General features: G+C 41.9%; 1 protein-coding gene across 1 annotated transcript in view; it reads right to left on the bottom strand.

Moving 5' to 3' along the window:
* Positions 1-18,608, bottom strand: part of PHIP (pleckstrin homology domain interacting protein) — a 154,644-nt gene extending 136,036 nt beyond the window's left edge. Inside the window, exons 1-4 of the mRNA XM_015418910.1 lie at positions 18,384-18,608; positions 18,234-18,292; positions 18,072-18,101; positions 17,828-17,887 (exon numbers count right to left, since the gene is read on the bottom strand). Coding sequence (XP_015274396.1) covers positions 17,828-17,887; positions 18,072-18,101; positions 18,234-18,292; positions 18,384-18,429 — 195 coding nt within the window. The 5' untranslated portion in view covers positions 18,430-18,608. The remainder of the gene's footprint in view (positions 1-17,827; positions 17,888-18,071; positions 18,102-18,233; positions 18,293-18,383) is intronic.
* Between the last annotated feature and the right edge of the window lie 73 nt (positions 18,609-18,681).

Raw genomic sequence — 18,681 nt, 5'->3', positions numbered from 1 at the left:
GGACTTTTGCTCCTTACTTAGCCTGGATTTCTTTTTCAACAGCGTGGAAGCAGAGGATTGCGCCTTCGATGCCGGAGGCTTCGGTGTCGGTTGGCCGATATCGGAGGCAGGCCTCGATGCCAGAGCCGTTGATGTCAATGGTTTTTTGGCGTCCATCACTGAGGAAGGATGTAGAGCCGATTCTAACAGGGACACTTTAAGGCAGGCGGCTCGGTTTTTCCGGGTCTGGTTTGAAAAGCGAGCACAGTGGCGACAAGATTCGGGTCGATGAGACTCTCCAAGACAAAAAATACAGAGGGTATGACGGTCAGGAGGAGCAAGTTTACTACCGCAAAGATGCACCTATTAAAAAAGCCCCAAAATGAAGAAGAAGGGGGGGTTAGCCCAAAGGCCCGATTGAGGTAAAGCAGCAACCTCCCCCTCAGCAGAATATTTTTTAAAAAAATAAGTTTTTTGAAAGAACAACGAAGAAAACGAGTAAACTGAGGAAAAAATCCAAAGAGCCATGAGGCAAAAAAGCAAAAAAAAAAAAAAGCGAATCGAACAGACCGATGAAGGTCTTTCCAACGCGGCTGTAAGAAATTAACTGGCGGGATGTCCGCGCCCACCCCTCTGGGCATGCGCGGTGGGGTTCCTGCGCATGCCCGAGGGACTGGGTGCGAAAATCCGTTAAAAGAGCTTGCTACAGCACCGATCGATCCAGCGCGTGCACACTAGATCCCATGGGTGTGAAGCACAGAGACCACGTCGAAGATAAAATGAAAACACACTTTTCCCTTCAACTTTCTCTCCTCCACCTCTCATATCTCTACTTACAAGCTTTCTTTAATACTGTAATGGCAATGCCTTTCTATCAGAAGGGGCTTTTCTGACTCCCTAAAAAAGACAGTTACTAACTGTTAAAGAAATCTTCAGCAGACAAACAGGTATTAATGCTTTCCACACAGTGGCACTAATTTTTTACTTGTTGTCAATGCAAATCCAGACAAAATGCGGTGGCAATGGGGGATCCACACAGAGGGTTGTGCTCTATTTCACTATTTTTTTTCTATTTTTCTTACACGTGGTCCAAATGGGCACTGCTTTTTCCTTAATCTTTAAAAAATGCATTCTTGCAATCAGCCCTCGAGAAGGCTCCACCTTCTCTACCACACCCCCTCATTCACTTCATGCCCATGAGAGAGGAATCACTTGGCCTGGTGGCAGCCATTCTGCAACTTGCCCAGTGGCAGCAAACACATTATTTGCCCAACCCACATCTGATCTGGCAAAAGCAGCCATCATGCAGCTTGACATCTGTGTAGTTTCTCCCTCTGGCCACAAGCCCATGTATTACTCAAAAGTAAGTCCTGGTGAACTCAATGGCTTACTCTGCAGTAAGCCTGCATAAATTCACAAAAGTAATTTCCTTGCACCTGAATGCTGCCATATACTCTCCTCTTCAGCCTGCAGTAACTGGATAGGGATCTTAGATAAAAAAAATTTGTGGTCTCTAGAGGTTTTTGGCCACCAAATGAGAAGGGAGCACTCACTGGAGAAGACCTTGATGCTGGGAAAGATTGAAGGTCAAAGAAGAAGGGGACGGCAAGGATGAGATGGTTAGACAGTGTTATCGAGGCAATGAACATGAAATTAAGCAAACTCCGGAGCACGACGGAAGACAGGAGGGCCTGGCGTGATGTGGTCCATGGGGTCGTGAAGAGTCGGACTCAACTGTGCGACTGAACAACAACAAAAGAGGTTTTTGCCTTAGTGGCTAACCAACTTCATACCACTGTGTATGAGATGGTGGGGGAAATCTTTATCACTTTGAGCTATGATGCTTCCCAAGCAGTTCTACTCAGGGAAGGCATGGAGCTGCCTTTCTACACCTGAGAAAGAAGATGATAAAGCCCTCATCCACACATTGGGCGAACATCAAACACACACAAATCCAATGCTTGAAAAGCTCTTTCCTCTGTAATGTGAAAAGCCTCGATGGGAGTTCACTGGATTCCACTTATTCTCCCAGATGCACAATTTCCCTCTCTCTGGGGAAACTGTTCCCAGATCCACCCCCACTGCTCTAGCAGGTAGCCTGACTCTTCCATCAGCTCCTTCCCCACTGCTTTAGTTGAGTTCTCAGGCTTCTGCACTGCAAGGGCCGTATAACGATATGCTGATCAACACTCTTCATACAAAAGAAAAAATTGGGGCACCCCAGAGAATCCATTTAAATGACCATGCCTGGTATGCTGCTACAGTGATCTAACACTAGCACTGCAATATAGTGTGTTCTTTTTTAAGTCTACTGGCCTCAGCATCCACACAAAATAGTGATGAGGTGGGCAACACTTATTGAAGCAGACCAAACCTTACAGAAAGGAAAAAAATACCCCTCAGATTCGTATCAGAGGGAAACATCAGCACAAAGGACGTTTGAGAAACACAGGGTAAATGGTGAAAACCCAGGACAGCAAAGGATACAAAAGGAAGTTGAAATAATTATTAATTAATAATTAAGACAGGCATTCAAATAGCAGCAATAAGTTCATCAAGAAGACACCACTGACGAAATGAAGGCCAGTTTCCAATCTGCCTTTTTGGGAATCATTATCAAACATTACTGAATGACCTACACTGACAAGGGAAATGCATCCCTTTTATTATGAGGCCTTTCAGCTGCCCGTAACTGTACCATACTGCTGAGAGACCTGAAAAAGAGAGGTCTGGGCAGAACAGTACTGAAATGCTTAGATGGTGGTAGAAAGTGCCATCAAATTGCAGCAGACCTATGGCAAGCAACCCCATAGGGTTTTCAAGGTAAGAAATGTTCAGAGGTGTTTGCCATTGTCTGCCTCTGTGTCACGACCCTGGACTTCCTTGGTCTCTCATCCAAATATTAACCAGGGCCAACCCTGCTAGCTTCCGGGATGAGGCTAGCCTGGGCCATTTGGGTCAGGTCCACCGAAATGGTTTAGGTCCTTTTTATTAGATTGTTCTCAGAGGATGGAAGTAGAGGATGCAAAGTCAGATCTGTGGGATCTGCAAGGAAAGTACAGTTACATTTTTGTTTAAGATTCCTAAATGAGATCATCCACAGCTTTGGAGCGAGATGTCAATACACCGATGACACCCAGCTCTACACAGGCTTACCCTTGAGGCTGATCCGGAAACTCCAGCTGGTGTAAAATGCAGCAGCACGCCTGCTGACTGCCACATCTGTGTGGGCGCGCATCCAGCTGATACTCTGCCAATTGAACTGGCTACCAAGCAAGTACCGGATCCATTTCAAGGTGTTGGTGTTGACCTTTAAAGCCTTCTGCAGCCTGGGACCAACGTATCTATGGGACCACCTCTTCCCAAATGTGCCCCGAAGAGCCTTGCGCTCTGTGGATAGCCATCTACTGGTTGTCCCCGGCCCGAAAGATGCCTGCCTAGCCTCAACCAGGGCCAGGACTTTCTCGGCCTTGGCCCCAGTCTGGTGGAACATGCTTCCGATTGAGATCGGGCCCTGCGAGACCTGTTATAGTTTCACAGGGCCTGCAAAATGGAGCTGTTCCACCAGGCCTTTGAGGCAGTGGGCATCTACCAGCTGGCCCCCCTATTGCTGTTGCATAAGATCACTATGGCTCGGCGCTGTCAAACTCAGGCCTCATTTGCCATGGTTTCCTTAGCTCTTTTTGGTTCTGTATGTCTCGTATCCTGTTTTCTTCTAGTTGGGAGGGGGAGTCTGAGAGCATGTGAGTGTGTGTGAAGCTGCTTTGCTGGAAGTTGTGCTAGCTTGTAACTGCGTTTATGCAGGGCCTCTCATCTCTGGGAAGAATGCGTGCTTGACCTTGGACACTAGACAATGCTAGATACTAAGCTTGCAGGTGCTGGGAGAGGGTTAACAGTGCACAGTAGATTTTGGTGGGCTGGATGTACTGGTGCGATTGGACTGGTCACAAGGGGGAGAGGCTGTTTGAACTATGTATAATACCAGAACTGGCGCCAAGGGAGTCAGTTCTGACACAGATCGTCTTAGCTTGAAACATCTTCATCTCTCAACAAACAAATCACTGCCAAGAGAGTGTTGTTGGAAGTAAGTTTGTTCAAGAGTCTGACAAGTGCTGGCCCATTCATTTTAGTTGCTCTTAACCGGGCTAAAGATCAATCTGTTACTGGCTGGGCCAGGTTGTGTTGGTGGCTGCTCACAGCTGTGGAACAACCTCCCAGAAGACAAAAGGCAGGAACCTATACTGTTGTCCTTCCAGCATGGCTGTCAGAATTATTTAGAAAGACCTTTGGAGCAGTCCTTTTTTTGTGACTGTGTTCTGGTCACTTGTATATTAAGATGTATTTTACAGAGTTTTTTTTTTAATTGTAAAGATCATTATTTATTGTTGATTTGTACTGATACTGTTACCCATGTTGGCTAACTATGTTAAGTGAACGGCAGGCATGTAAATATTTTAATTAATAAATACCCTTCTCTAAGAATTTACAAATTACAAATATTTAGCAGATGGCTCTGGTGCAGCAAGTAATATAGGAAAAAACATGCAGCATTCATATTTATTGTTGTCAAGGCTACATATGCAAATTTGAATTTGTGGCTATGAGTCTGTTAGCTTTTCCTGGTAAAATTTTTCTTTCTCCCCCCCCCCCTTTTTGTACATGTAATCCCACTAACTAGTTTGTATTTTACTTCATCTGTTACAGATTTGTGTTCTATGTATAGTTACTACTTCTACAAGCAGTAAGTTTCATAATACTTTTGGTGGAATGTGGAAGCATGCATATAACACTTTTGTTGTAGGTTTTCTGATTCTTACAGGTTAACAAGACTGCATACTAGACATAGCAAAGTAGTACTGAAGAAGCTGTTGAAACAGGACAATCTGCCAGTGAAACATCATTGCTTATACTGTTTATACATTTGATTGTTTTGGATTGCTTTGCTGTTTATATTGTCTGACCACTTATACTGTTTATACATTGACTTTTTTGGACTGCTTCACTGTTGATACTGCCTGTTTTAGGATTTTTCACAGAGGTAATCTTTTATTTACGAACTGATTGTCTTTGGATTCTTTGTATTAACTATTATTAATACAAATGGCTTTGCACCTTTTTGTAACCTTTGGTACTGTGTACCTCCTCCTTGCTGTTCACGTTCTCCTATATGTCTCAAGAGTAGATGCCTTTCACATTTAACCCCCATGTCAATTACCTAGTTATCAAAACAGTAACCACTTATAAAAACGAGGAGAAGGGAGTTCAACACTGCTATTATCTTATAAAGCAAGGGGCTCCAACCTTGTTGAGCCTGTGAGAACACCTTTCAAATTCTAAGAACACTCAGCAGGTGCAATCACAAAACAGCTGGCAGGGGGCAGAAGCCAAATCACAAAATATTATGAGATTCCAAGCCTATGATAGAGACAGCTGTTTCTGAATCAGTGCTCCTAGCAGACTCAAAGGTGATGGCTCTTCTGAAGAAGAAAGCCAGCATTAGCTCTTTAGGGAAGGTAACAGGAACCATGAAAAACAACAGCAGGTGCCCCAGTGCCTCCAGGCCCCAAGCTTGGGATCTCTGTTTTAGAGGTAATTGTTATATTCCTCAGGAAACCACTCTAAGCCTATTTAATTTTAACTGAACACCTATTTGATTACAGTTAAGTACTACATGAATACGGATCCAAATTGTGGAGCTAGTAATCATCTGATATTTTAAATGACCCAGCAGTAAATTCCAATCCAGAATATTGCCTGTTAAATAATTATTTGACTAATCAGAGAATATCCTGTTAATAATTAGAAAGAATTTTTTAAACTTAAAGAATTGAATTCATTCTTCATTGCTCACTATCTTCAATTTTACCTAAATTAATGAGCACATTATTTTACTTTTAAGCAGTGATTAATGTTGTAACCTTGACTGGTTTGTCCTTCAAACTTTTAATTTTTTTACTACAAATACATTTTTATTTCTGTAGAAAATTTACGGGGTCAGAGATCAGAAGCTGAGATGAGGATCTTTACAACATAAATACATAACTTTCACAGCAAAGCTCAGTACTGCATGACATGCTATTGTTTGAATATTAAGCTAAACCTCAGAAGGTTGAAAATTCTGAACTCTTCTATAACGTAATCATTAAACACTTTTTAGCATATTAACTGTTGTCAAAATTATTTACATTTAAACCAGAAAATCTTTACAACATTGCACATGTGTACTGTGTAAAAAAAATTTTCAGTGTTCCACGAAGTCCTCAGACTTCCTCATATTGTGTATTTGGAAAAAGCAGAATGCTTAGTAAAACAAGGTTTTTCTTACTCAAAAACAGAAACTATTTTGTAGAAGTAGGAAGTTTTTGTTGTTTTTTTTAGTACTCTCCCAAATTTCCCAATCTTTCCACTAGAAAAATTAGAAAAATCAAGACTTTTTCATGCTATACTTTTTGAATATGAAATACCTTGCTTTAAGAAGCATTAATAGACCTTATAGTTATCTCTCCTATGTAAGTTAGCATACAAAAAGCAACCAAAGGACTGAAATTTATCCTGCCCTTTGACCAGTCAAGCAGTTCTGTAAGATGTGGTATTTTCAACTCTTAAAGACTTAGAGCTAGCTTTGGGAATTTTGAAGCTCTAAGTATTACACTAGCACACAAAGTCTACAGCACATAATGGAACGCTTCAATTCTCCTTACCTAACCATCAAGGATTGATTAGCTGCCAAGCCCTAATGAAGCCCCTCATTCCAATTACTACAACTATAAAAGTTTGTAAACCCTTGCCGGAATCTCCAGTCTTCTTCATCCTTTCAAATGAACTGTACAAACATAATCACTTTCCCACACCAGACCACTGCCTAGTATTCTGTGTCCAACAGTGGCCTAAAGTACTCTCTTCAATTTTTTGTATTTAATCTTTCTCACTTACCTATTCTGACCCTCAAGGCCGATCCCAACATTAAAAAAAATCAAAGAAGTCAAACAATGAATGACTAAAGCCATAAAACAAAAGAAGCTTTTAAAAAAACCCACAAATAAGGCCTGTAGAAGGATGGCTAAGATTTGAAAAAACTTCACCAATCATATAACAGGAAATTAGTGACAACAAGTGGGAACCTGCAAGGACTTGCGGAAGGCATCTCATTTCCCCCTCCCCCACTATTTCCTCTTTCCTTTTCCTGAAAAACTCCGTAGCGGCTCTGTTTTTCCTACTTCCTTCTCTCCTTCAAGGGTTGCCAACCACCAGGTGGGGCCTAGAGATGTGGAATCACAATAGATCTCCCAACTACAGAGATCATTTCCCCTTTAGAGTTGTCAGCTCCAGGTTCAGCAATTTGGGAATGGAGCTTTGGGAGGGTAAGGTTTAGGGAGGGAAGGGACCTCAGCAGGGTATAATGCCATAGGCCCCACCCTCCAAAAAAGCTATTTTCTTCAAGGAAATTATCTCTATCATCTGGAGAGTAATTGTGATTCCAGGTGATCTCCAGCCCCTACCTGGCATCTGGCAACACTTTTTCTTCTGAAAGAAATTGCTGCTTTGCAGGGTGGATTCTATGGCATTCAACCCCCTGAGATCCCTTCCCTCCTCATACCCCACCCTCCCCAGGCTCCACCCCCTGAAAATCTCCCACCTCTCTCCACAGTACAGACCAAAGCAGCTTACATTATTTTCCTCCTCTTATCTGGCCCGCAAGCAACTGGTGCGAGGGAAGGAAGGCAGGATGCTGCTAAGGGGGACAAGTGGGTGCACGAGGAGAGGTGTGTGTGGTCGACGCTGTCAAGAAATAAAAGGAAATTGCTAGGGAGTGGGGTTAAGAGACTGAGGTAAAATAGTGTTGGGGGAATGGCAGTGTAGGTGGAGAAAGAGGAGGTATGGTGGTGTTTTTCCCTCCTACCTCCTCCAAGTGCAGCTCAGCAAGGACTGATGAAGCCATTACATGGGGAGGGGCAAGCTGAGAAGCCAGTGCTGCCTCCACTACACCAACCAGCCAAGTTTTTTCAAATGGTGACCTTGAGGGGGGTTGGCGAGAGTGGGTGCATGGAACTGTGGTTTGCTGGCAAAGGGACAGGGCTAGCAGGGGAGAGAGGAGGAGGGCCAGTGTGTGGATTGGGTGGCAAGTGGGCTGTCTTGTGAATGCCACTCTTAAGGGGAAGATGTCCCAGCCTCAGAAAATTAGTGGAGAAGCAAAGGGAAAAAGGGCCGCCGCCGTTGCTGCCGCACATCTAAGCAGCCATGGAGCTGGGAGGCAGAGTGAGTGTAAGGGCAGGTTGGGGACGGCAACCTCCCTTCTTCCCCTCACCTGTTCTCAGCCCATAAGGGAAAATGGGTTGCAGTGGGACAAAAAGTGCCCACTGGAGGTTTAGGAAAGAGCCCTCCATCAGGCCTTCCCCTCAGCCTCATTGCTTCTGTGGGAAACGCAGGATGGATAAGAACTGGGGCTGGAGGATCTGGGAGAGCAGGTTCAGATCCCCCCTCCTTCTGAGCCTTTTGTCTGGGTCACCTGGTGCCGGTCGCTCAGCCTGGCCCACCTCACAGGGTTGGTGGTGGTGGTGGAGATGGGGTAGTGGAGGGATAGGTCCAGTATGCCTCCTCAAGATCCTCAGAGGCAGGACGGGGGAAAAGAGGAAACAAAGAGTAAGAGACTGATCGTAGCCATGCTCGGCTGCTGAGGCTGAGCATTGGGCAGGGGGTGCTAAAAAAACACCTTATTTAATTGCAAGGAAAATGACTCGTCTCCTAAAAGCACTATATGTACAAAACGTAACTAACTTGTATGGAAATGTAAGATACCCCCCCTTTTATGGTATCCCTTTGAAAAAAACTTTATCTTGCATATGGTTAAATACATTTATTGGGGATTTTGTGGGTTGCCCAGAAAATCAATTGCTGTCACTGCTAGAAATCAATTGCTTTTGTTTGTATTTTGAGTAAAAAAAAATTGTTAATTGGATTTGCGTTTGTCCTTTATAAAGTTTGTGGCACTCATGGCCCGGCCTAACAAAATGACATTTATGTCAGATCCGGCCCTTGTAACAACCGAGTTTGATATCTCTGCTCTAACCGCTACACTACACTGACTTTCATACGGTGGATTACTGTTGAACAGCAGCAATCAGCCAGACCCAGTTGAGTCATGCAAATCAGGTGGTATCAAGTCACACAGAGGTTGCTGCCAGGCCTATGGTTGCCAGTCTCCAAGTGGGACCTAGCAATCTCCCAGAATTACAACTGAACTCCAGACAAAAGAGATCTGTCCTCCTGGAGAAAATGACTGCTTTGGAGGTGGACATTTTGCATTATATCCAGCTGAAGCCGCTCCCCTCCCTTCCCAACCACTGCTCTCCTTAGACTCCATCACAAAATCTGCAGGAAGTTCCCAACCTGGAGCTGGCAACCCTAGGCCTGGCCCCAAGGCACCCTTCCCTCAAAGGCCAAAATAGGCCTGGAAAGGACCCTGCTCCCTTCCCCCTGCCTTCTACTCACCAAAACACAGCCTTGGAGTACTGTGGTTGCCTAGCAACAGCCACTGAAGGAATCTTTTTATCATTTTTACATATTTTAAATTCACCTTGTTGTTGTTTTTAAGATCTTACAAGTTTCTGCAAACTTGGAACCTTTTTCAGGTTTGTAGAAAGATCTGTCTTGCCAATTCACAGCTCCAGTCACCAGATTTAAGTGTCCAAAGATTTGGCTAACTTCACTACTAGAATATGAGATAGGTGCCACCACTGAGAAATCCCAGCCTTTTGTTTTCACCAGCCTCACTTTTGAGAGAAAGAAGTTCCTTGGAATACATCCTCTCCACCCAATCTAGAAATTTATGTTCTTCTCACCCCACACCCAAATTGCTTTTTCAGTTTACTTGTTTAGTTTATACCTCTTTCTAATCTCTCATTGTCATCTTAGATACCTTTTTCAGGATATTTTTCACTTATGATATGCTTTTTGTATCTGTACTTTGCCCAGCACGAGTAAAGATATGCTTATCCAGGGAAGATATAAATAAATATTCCTAACCACCATCACTCACACTGTTACAACCTGATCCATAGCTTCCCACAACTGCTTTTTAAGTAAAACCACTGGGAGGTTCTATACAGATCACTATGTGTACTTAGGTTCTAAGTCAGTGCTCCTCTCAGGGAAGCAATATGCAGTTACACCTGTTAAACTAAGGATCATATTCCACTGCTCAATTTTGTACCATCATGATTGCTCACTACTCATGCAAAGGAATTTATGAGAACACAATAACAAAACAAATGTAAAGTGTTAGTGCAAAAGCGCCTTAAAAAGAAAAGATAGTAATACTGTTAATGATACATTTTCATAAAGTCACTACTCATAATGATACTATTCCATAAAGTTACTACTAATAAAGACCCAATCTAGTCATATAACCATATATACCTGATCCATGAGACAAAACATGAACACAGTTATTTCAACATTTAGAAGCTTAAATTTATTAAAGCAGATTTGAGATGGGGCCAGGTACCAGCTTGGCATGGTGTCCGGAAAGTTCAGGGTGGCATCTAGGATTTTAGGAGTGGTTTTACTGTGGCATTTCTCAGCAATTCTCAGTGGAAGTACAAAGTAAATGGAGCTTTTTAAAGCAGGAATTGAATTATGAGGAACTGGGAGGTTAGGTTAGAGATTAGCTTTCACAGTATTTATTTAAAATATTTTATTTCCACCCAACCTAGGGTCCCCAAGGCAGCAAACAAGCAAAATATTAACACACACACAACTAAAAACAATTAACAAAACACATAAATTTGAAGCATGATCAGTGAGGGAACATGAATACAGGAAAGTCTTCACCCACTGCCTAAAGGCTACAAAAGAAGGGGAAGACAAGGGCCACCCCCATGTTTGTTATATACTAGAACACTTTAGTCAGAACTAATAACATTTCAAGGAACTATGAAAAGGTTAGGATTCAGTTTGATGGTAGCAATTATTAGAAAATATGGGCATTAAAATACAGCTTAAAAAAAGGGTTCGATTCTTACATTTTTAAGCTAGCTTCTACACCCAAAGAAAATTTGTTGAAGTCTTAAAATAGTCTCTTGTTCTCCATGACCATCACAGTGGGTTTGATTTAAATCACTAGATTTGATTTAAATCTGTAAGACTCAGTTTTCTACATAAAAGTTTGCTGCTGGTTGTTGTTACTTTAGTATTCACAACCCATATAAAGGCTTCAGTTTTAGAATAATAACTTTTCAGATTAATTTTACAGTAATGTCAGAAAATTAATGATAGTTCGGTTATTTAGCATTTGAAATAGATAATTGTGAAGTCATTGCAATGTTAACTATCTCCATTCTAATAGTTCTGTTTATTGAACTTTTGAAACTTAGCACTAAGAGGTAAAGAGTTGATCCTGTTTATACAGATTTGCAGAGGAACAATAGGATTGAAGCCTTTTTAACATTTTTGCTGTTAAAAAAGCATGTTATCTCTGCAGATACAAATTCACCTTTTTGAGAACTGAAAAACCAACATCTGTGATGGTATCATCTAGATAAATTATCCAAAATAATCTTACAGTAACCTCTAGTGATAGATCAAGATGGATAGCCATGTCAGTCTTTCTGTAGCAGTAGAAAAGAGCAAGAGTCCATTAGCACCTTAAAGACTAACAAAATTTGTTGCACGGCATATAATAATATACCCTGCCACATGTTCTTAGTCTTTAAGAAACATAGGCAAGCATGACATTGGGGCCCTAATGATTTAATGAAATTCATTTACAAAAATGTTTAAACATTGCATGAATATACAATCTTATACTACATAGATAAAAATTAATCCTTATTTCATTATGAAAATCCTTTGGGCTATAATGCATCTTAAACAGAAAACTATCTTTAGATAGATTTTTCCTCAAAAAACATTTTATCAAACAAAATCCAATTTAAATGAAAAAATTCCGATTTAAATTTAAAAATTGATTTTTGATTTTTTTTAAAAAAAATCATTGATTTTATCCACTCTGCTGACCACCTTATTTTATAAAATAAATGGAAGTTTGCCATTATTTCACTGACTCGATAGCATTCTCTTGCACCCATTTTCACTGATTATTACAGAATTTTAACATGATCATCATGAAGAAACAAGTTCTAAAGTGTCCACGGTACTTAAAAACAATACAAAAAATTGAAAGCTTTTTCTGCAGGCCTACACTCTAAAAATATTGAGACTTCGAAACATTTGGCGCAGTAGCCTTCCATCTTAAACTTGGACATTCAGCTTATCTAATCAAACCATTCTCTGATGAATATGCTGCAATTTCTTAAAACATCTTCAGGCATTAATTTACTCCATGAAATTTATTTCACAAATATTTAATCTAAGACAGTGCAGAGCATAATGTGGATCTCACTATCAAAATTGCATAAACTATTCACAAGACTACCATTAACTTCCCACCTATCATAATGCAGATTTTCTCTAGCACGTAACAAAATTTAATAACATGTCATCTAAAAGCTTAATTTACATTCTTTTTATCTCACTGAATCAATACAAGTACATATACAATTAATTTTTCAGACAGCTAAATGTATCTTTTTTGTTTACTGAACCAAATCATTATTTCTAAGCTTTTTAGGCAGCAACAGGAATTACAATATGCAAGCTGCTTTAACAACACAAACCAGTTACTTACAAGCTTAAACAGAACTTCCCAATTTATTTATTTATGTATTCATTTAGAGCCTGCCTTTTTCACTGAGACTCAAGATGAATTACAACAACTATGGATGCTTTGTAATTACTGACCAAGGAATTCACCAAGAAATCCACCAAGGAATACACAGCTCCAGTCAAAGGTGTTCATGTCACAGAACAGGTCGTATTTTTTGCCCACTTTCCACTGCTGTGTCCCAGATATTTTTAAAGGAAAAGACTCACTACATATCATCATTATGAGAACACAAATTACAATTGAATGTGTATGAAACAGGCATAAGTACATATTTGAATACAGACACTACATATATCCGCTTAAAGTTCAGAGAACTCTGCATTGGACTGACACAATATGCAACATTTATGCAACTGCATCATTGCTGGAATGGCAAGCCACTTGAGAAGGAAACAACACAACGGAAAAGAAAGGAATAACAAGAGTATGCAAGGACTTTCATTGCAGAAAGCCCTACAGAAAGTATCTGTAATGCAAAACATTCCAAAGATGAACTGCAGTGGAACTCAACATATCACCAACAAGATGGGCCCAACAAGGAATCAACAGGAACATTTCCACAGCCTTCATTATGCAATACAGCTCACCACACATCCAATAAACCACATGGTAATGCTCTATGTTCATTTCAGCAGGTAGGAATCCACCACAGCAGTCCACTGGGCCATAACAGAGGCAAATACCAGAGGGCTTTACTTATACACACTATTAACTAACAGGCATGGGAAACCATGGAATATTGGCCAAGAAATCAAGCAGGCAAGGGCTTAATCACATAAACAGCTAAACTGTACTCATATTGTGACAGATACTAAGAGCCAGCTTCATGATCAGAGTTTGTGACCTAGTCCGCCATGGAAACTCTCAGACTAACCTACCTCATATGGTTGTTATGAGCATACAATAGGGAGAAGAATGATCTAAGCTGCTTTGGATCCCCCAATGGAGAGAAAGATGGGAGTATAAATGAAGTAAAATAAACAAATAAATAGTACTACTCTACAACATCTAAAGGACCTGTCCCTGTTCTTTAACCAAGAAGATATAAACTCATAAACTCAGGCTTTATGTCTCTCTGATTCTAGGTTCTACCTACTAACCTATATTCCCTTCCAAACAGGCAAAATGACACAGTTCAGGGTCACAAGCCCATGCCTTTGCCCCCAAAGGAAGCACATGTTACAGTTCTGGTACTGCAGTAATACATTTGAAAACTGCCACTGCAGATTAGTTCAGTGGGTAAAGAACTGCACTGACTAGGAAAGTAAATTCTAATCCTGCTTTCTACCATGTTGACTAATTTAGGATAACAAATGGCCATTGCCAGGATTCCTGCAATGAACAAGAATCACCTTCATGAAAGTAGGCAGGGAAACTTTTGTGCATCTAAGAGCTAGCTGTTTTCTGCTTTCAGGCTGTTGATCTGACAGAAATGAATAATTGCTATTATGTGAGCAGCCAGGCTAGTAATAATTGGGGGTGGGGGAGAAGACTAGCAATGGTCACGCAGGATTTACAAGGTTAAACAACCATCTTTAATAACTATTTTTCCATATAAAATAAGAATACTATTTTATTCATCAGGAATAAGGTAACTCCAAAGTCACCCAACACCAATGTAATATCAACCACTTACATTAATTGCCTTCAAGGCAACAAGCTGCTATAATCTATTTATTCTTTGAAGAAAGACAGTACTGATTCTTCTTCCACACAGCCACCCCTGCCCCAAATTTACACATCATGGAAAGAAATATGTTAATAGAAATGTTAACATAAGTTGTATTGAAATATTGACTGAGATATGATACAGTCAGTAGAAAGGACATCATCCACCAATAACCAGATTTAGCCTCTTTGCCAGTTCACATTGAAGCACTCCAGCCTTTAATTTCATGGCTCATCACAAAAGGGTTGTGGACCCCATTCCCTTGCCTGAGAATGTGTTGATTCTTAAAAGACAACACAACTGTGTAACAACAGTACAATCCTGAACAGAGCTGCGCCCTTTTAAGCCAAAGGACTTCATTGGACTTAAAAGGGTGTAACTCTCTTTAGGAATGCAGTGCAAAACTTCCTGAGTTTCTCTCTAGTTTCCTTGTAGTTTCCATTTCAATGCAAAATGACTGGTGGAGGAGTTGGGGAGTTATGGACTCTGTAGTCAGTATTGCCCAGATCTGCATTTCATGTTCTTTTAATTTGCTATCAGGATTTTGCTACAAGGTTACACTCCTACCCAAGATAGCTACCAGATTAGTAACTTTATGCAAAAAGATGTGTGGGCTGCTCCAAGAGCAAGTAGTTTTCAGTAGTTAAACAGCGGTTGTCATCAGTGCTTACAAGCAATTGATTCCACATTTTTGATGCTTCAGACCACCACCTACCACATAAAGAAAAATTGATTTGCACACCACTGTTGTTCAGTGAGCTTTGTGAATAGACTGAAATCACAGCACTATTCAAAAACGAAGTTAAATTAACCTAAAATAATGAAATTTAATATTTAGCTTGCTTACAGTGGAGTCATGACTAATATTAATGATTTTCATGAAAATCATACTAATGAAATACACGTTGATCATACTAGCACTTTTAATATTGATTCATGGATCTTCAATAGATAGCTACCATAATCACTTTCAGAAGCCAATTTGGTGTGCAAATTGTGCTGGTAAGTGTAGCTCATTTATTTATGTGATTTCTATCCTGCCCTCCCCTGCAAGTGGGCTCAGGGCAGATTACAGCAGGTGGGTAAAACAATTAGAAACAAATTACAACAATTACAATTTTGAAGGCCTATAAAATAACATTAACACATGATGGCAAAACAGTGATACAACAAGTTCCCAGGTGTACGCTGCATGTGTGACCAAGGGCCATCGTACTGGCTAAGAGAGCAAGGACATCCACCAATGGCACAAATTGACAAAGTATACAGCATAGAGGCGGATTAGGGCAAGGGAGGCCAGTGTAATTAGACACCCGCCGCCTCAAACCAAAGATACATTAAATATCTACCTGGCCCACCAAGTACCTAGCAGCCCCAGTTTTTCCATCCTCAGCAGGAAGTTTATCCACTCCCATGTAGGTCACCTAACATGGCTGGTGAGCTCTGTTCAATCTGGTAGGTTTTCATTTTTGAGGGCCTGATTCCTACAGCAATTGATTTTTTTCCTAATCAACATCAGCATACACCCAAACACCTGTAAACACTGTTAGCAAAAACTGGGGCGCAGTAGCATTATTTTGTGCTATTCAAATGCAACTTTATCAACAGGAACGACAATTCCCAGTGTTTTCATGTGTAGAGAGTTCACAATCAGTGAAATCTTGTAATGTATTTAAAGTAGTGCTCAGTGAAGTGCTCACTTTAGAATCAAAGTCTATATATGCCTGCTACTGCTGACTTCAATTCTTCCAATAAGAAACTAAAATCATCATCTGAACATGTCATCTCAAGGCATGACTGTCTACTGCAGCACTAATAACATTATACAAAAAAATGTAACTTGGGTGGGAAATCAACAAGTGAACATTCCAGGCTAGGGAAAGGGGATGTATTTTTATTCTGTAAGCTACAATTGTATATAAAATTTAAGTCCTAAAGATCCTACTGTTTTAAGGCTTTCTGACTCAGTCAAGCAAGAACAGCACAAACATTAGCACACAGACATATCCCTCTTAGAATATTATCTGCACGATGTACTAATATACAGCATGTCCATTTAAGTTAAAATGCTTTACCATAAGAACAGAACTAAAGATTGAAATGTTTTTACTCCTATCTGAAATGCAGAGAATAGACCCTTTACTCTTCATTGACCAGTTACACACTAATCTGTTGTACACAGGTATTTAGACCAGCAATTCCTGAACTGTGCCAATTAGCCATGAAAATACATTAAAGCTTCCATGAGCCTTATAGCCCTGCTTACAGAGGAGGCTGTTTGCTCTATCTACCTATGAATCACAGCTCTGGCCTGACTTGCTATCAACCATCACTTAAGGTAGGTAGTTCTGCTCCATCCATACATTAGATCATTAATACCCTGCGCCTCTCCAAAACACAGCATAATCACTAACTTCAAAGGTGGCTCCCAATGTCCTTTGTAGGAGTACTTTCCCTGGAATTTTCTCTTTCCTGGCAAGAAGCACAGCTGCATCAGTAACTCAGCAATACAGCCTGAGCAAGAAGTCCTCATTTCTATACAACACTCTAAAAGTAATACCTTTAGAGGTGCAGTTGCCAAGTGCATCTCACATTTTAATTAATGAAAATACTCCACTTAAAGTATCAGAAGTGTGGGGAAAAACTCTTCCAAAGCAAAAACAGGATGTAAGTAAATAAATTCAGAAAATCACTGCATCTTACAAAACTGACAAGCAAAAACGTTCAGGACAAAGGCAAAACATTCTGTTAAAACAATACATGAATGTAGGGTATTTGTGCGAAAGAACAACAAAGTATTCCATGAAGTGTCTAGTGTCAGACAGACTTCAATTTAAGTTAGCATTCTCCTCTGAAAGTAACACACAAAAACATAGGCAGCATGAGTCAAATAGGTACACAGTAGTTACTACAGCAGACTAATAAATAGCTTTTATCTATCTCTGTTCCAATTTTTTAAAAACACATGTAAGAAACTTGCAGATTTGAGCATTTAGATTGCTTACAGTTGCTCAATAGCTACTGGGTCCTATTGTGTGTGTGCTGGAAGCAGGACAGCATGGAACAGAGCGCCCCCATCTCCTACAGGCCTGGATGGCTCTTGCAAGCTCTCTCTGCTTGCTCCTCCCCTCCCTGCCTTCTGCTCTCCCTGCACAACATCCATGACGTACCTTTATTTCTAGCACAGTGACTCTAGGGCTCTCACATTAGTAGGATTATTATTATTTACCCTAACTCCAAGACCCCACATCGGGCGACTTCCGAGAAAACACCTGATCGTCTAACTAAACACACCTCACGCGCCCAGCAGCAGAAATCAGGAGTCTGAAAACAGGTCCTTATGTATTTTTTTTGTTGTTAAAAAAAATGCGGGAAATTCAATTTTTTAAAGGGCTGCTCACAAACTTTCCCTAGTACATCACATCGCTACCACGCCGACCGGCCGCTTCTCTTACTAGGCTCTCGTAGCTCCTGGGATGCTCCTTCCCCGTCCAGTCGGTGCGCTTGGGCAGCAGCTGGGGAAGAAAGAGAGATTTCCCTCAGTCACTACGGGTAACCCCCTCTCAGAAAACTCCCCAGGAGCGCGGGCGCCTCGCCCGCCCGCCCGCCATGGGGGGGGAGGCGGCGAGGCCGCTGCAACCGCGCGGAGGCAGGCAAGGCGGACGAAGACGCGGGCTGAGGGCGCCCTGCACCACTTACCTCCTTCTCGGCTACTTCTCGGATCAAGACCTGCAGAAATAACAAAATGGGGGGGGGGAAGGGGGGAGAGAAGGGAAAAGGCGATGAGCGCAAGGCGCCGCCGAACCGAAAGAGGCGCCCCCCAACCCGCAGGCCCAGCCCCGGCGCCACTCGCCGCTTTACCTGAGCCGCTTGCTGGCAGGGTCCGTCCTCGAGGAAACGGGCGATAAGGAAATAGAGCTCTGCGGGGGGAAAAGACACACGCGGCGTGAGGGGGGAAGGCGAGGCGGCCTCAGAAGAGGAGGCGGTGGCGGCAGATCGGCACCCACTTACCCGCTCGTAGCTCCGCCGTGTGCCTGCTACCGCCGTCCCCGGACATGGTGAGCAGAGGAGCCCGGCTTGCTTGAGGCCGAGCTCCCCCGTCGGTGGCCAGAGAGCGCGCTCGCCCAGTAGCTGTCACTGTTTGTTCAGCAGCAGCGAGAGTCTGAGCTCCACCATTCAAGCCCCGGGCAGGAGGAGGAAACAACAACTCACAGCAGAAACCCGTTGCTGCCGCTGCCGCCGCCAGCCAGCCTCAGTGAACGCGATCCCTCCGCCGAGACAAAGAGTCCCGGCCCCCTCCCTCTGGGCG

This window comes from Gekko japonicus, unplaced genomic scaffold, assembly GCF_001447785.1.
Source record: "Gekko japonicus isolate JY-2015 unplaced genomic scaffold, Gekko_japonicus_V1.1 scaffold2182, whole genome shotgun sequence".
NCBI lineage: Eukaryota > Metazoa > Chordata > Lepidosauria > Squamata > Gekkonidae > Gekko > Gekko japonicus.
The sequence above is the reverse complement of the archived record's forward strand: the minus strand, read 5'-3'. Positions and strand labels throughout refer to the sequence as shown.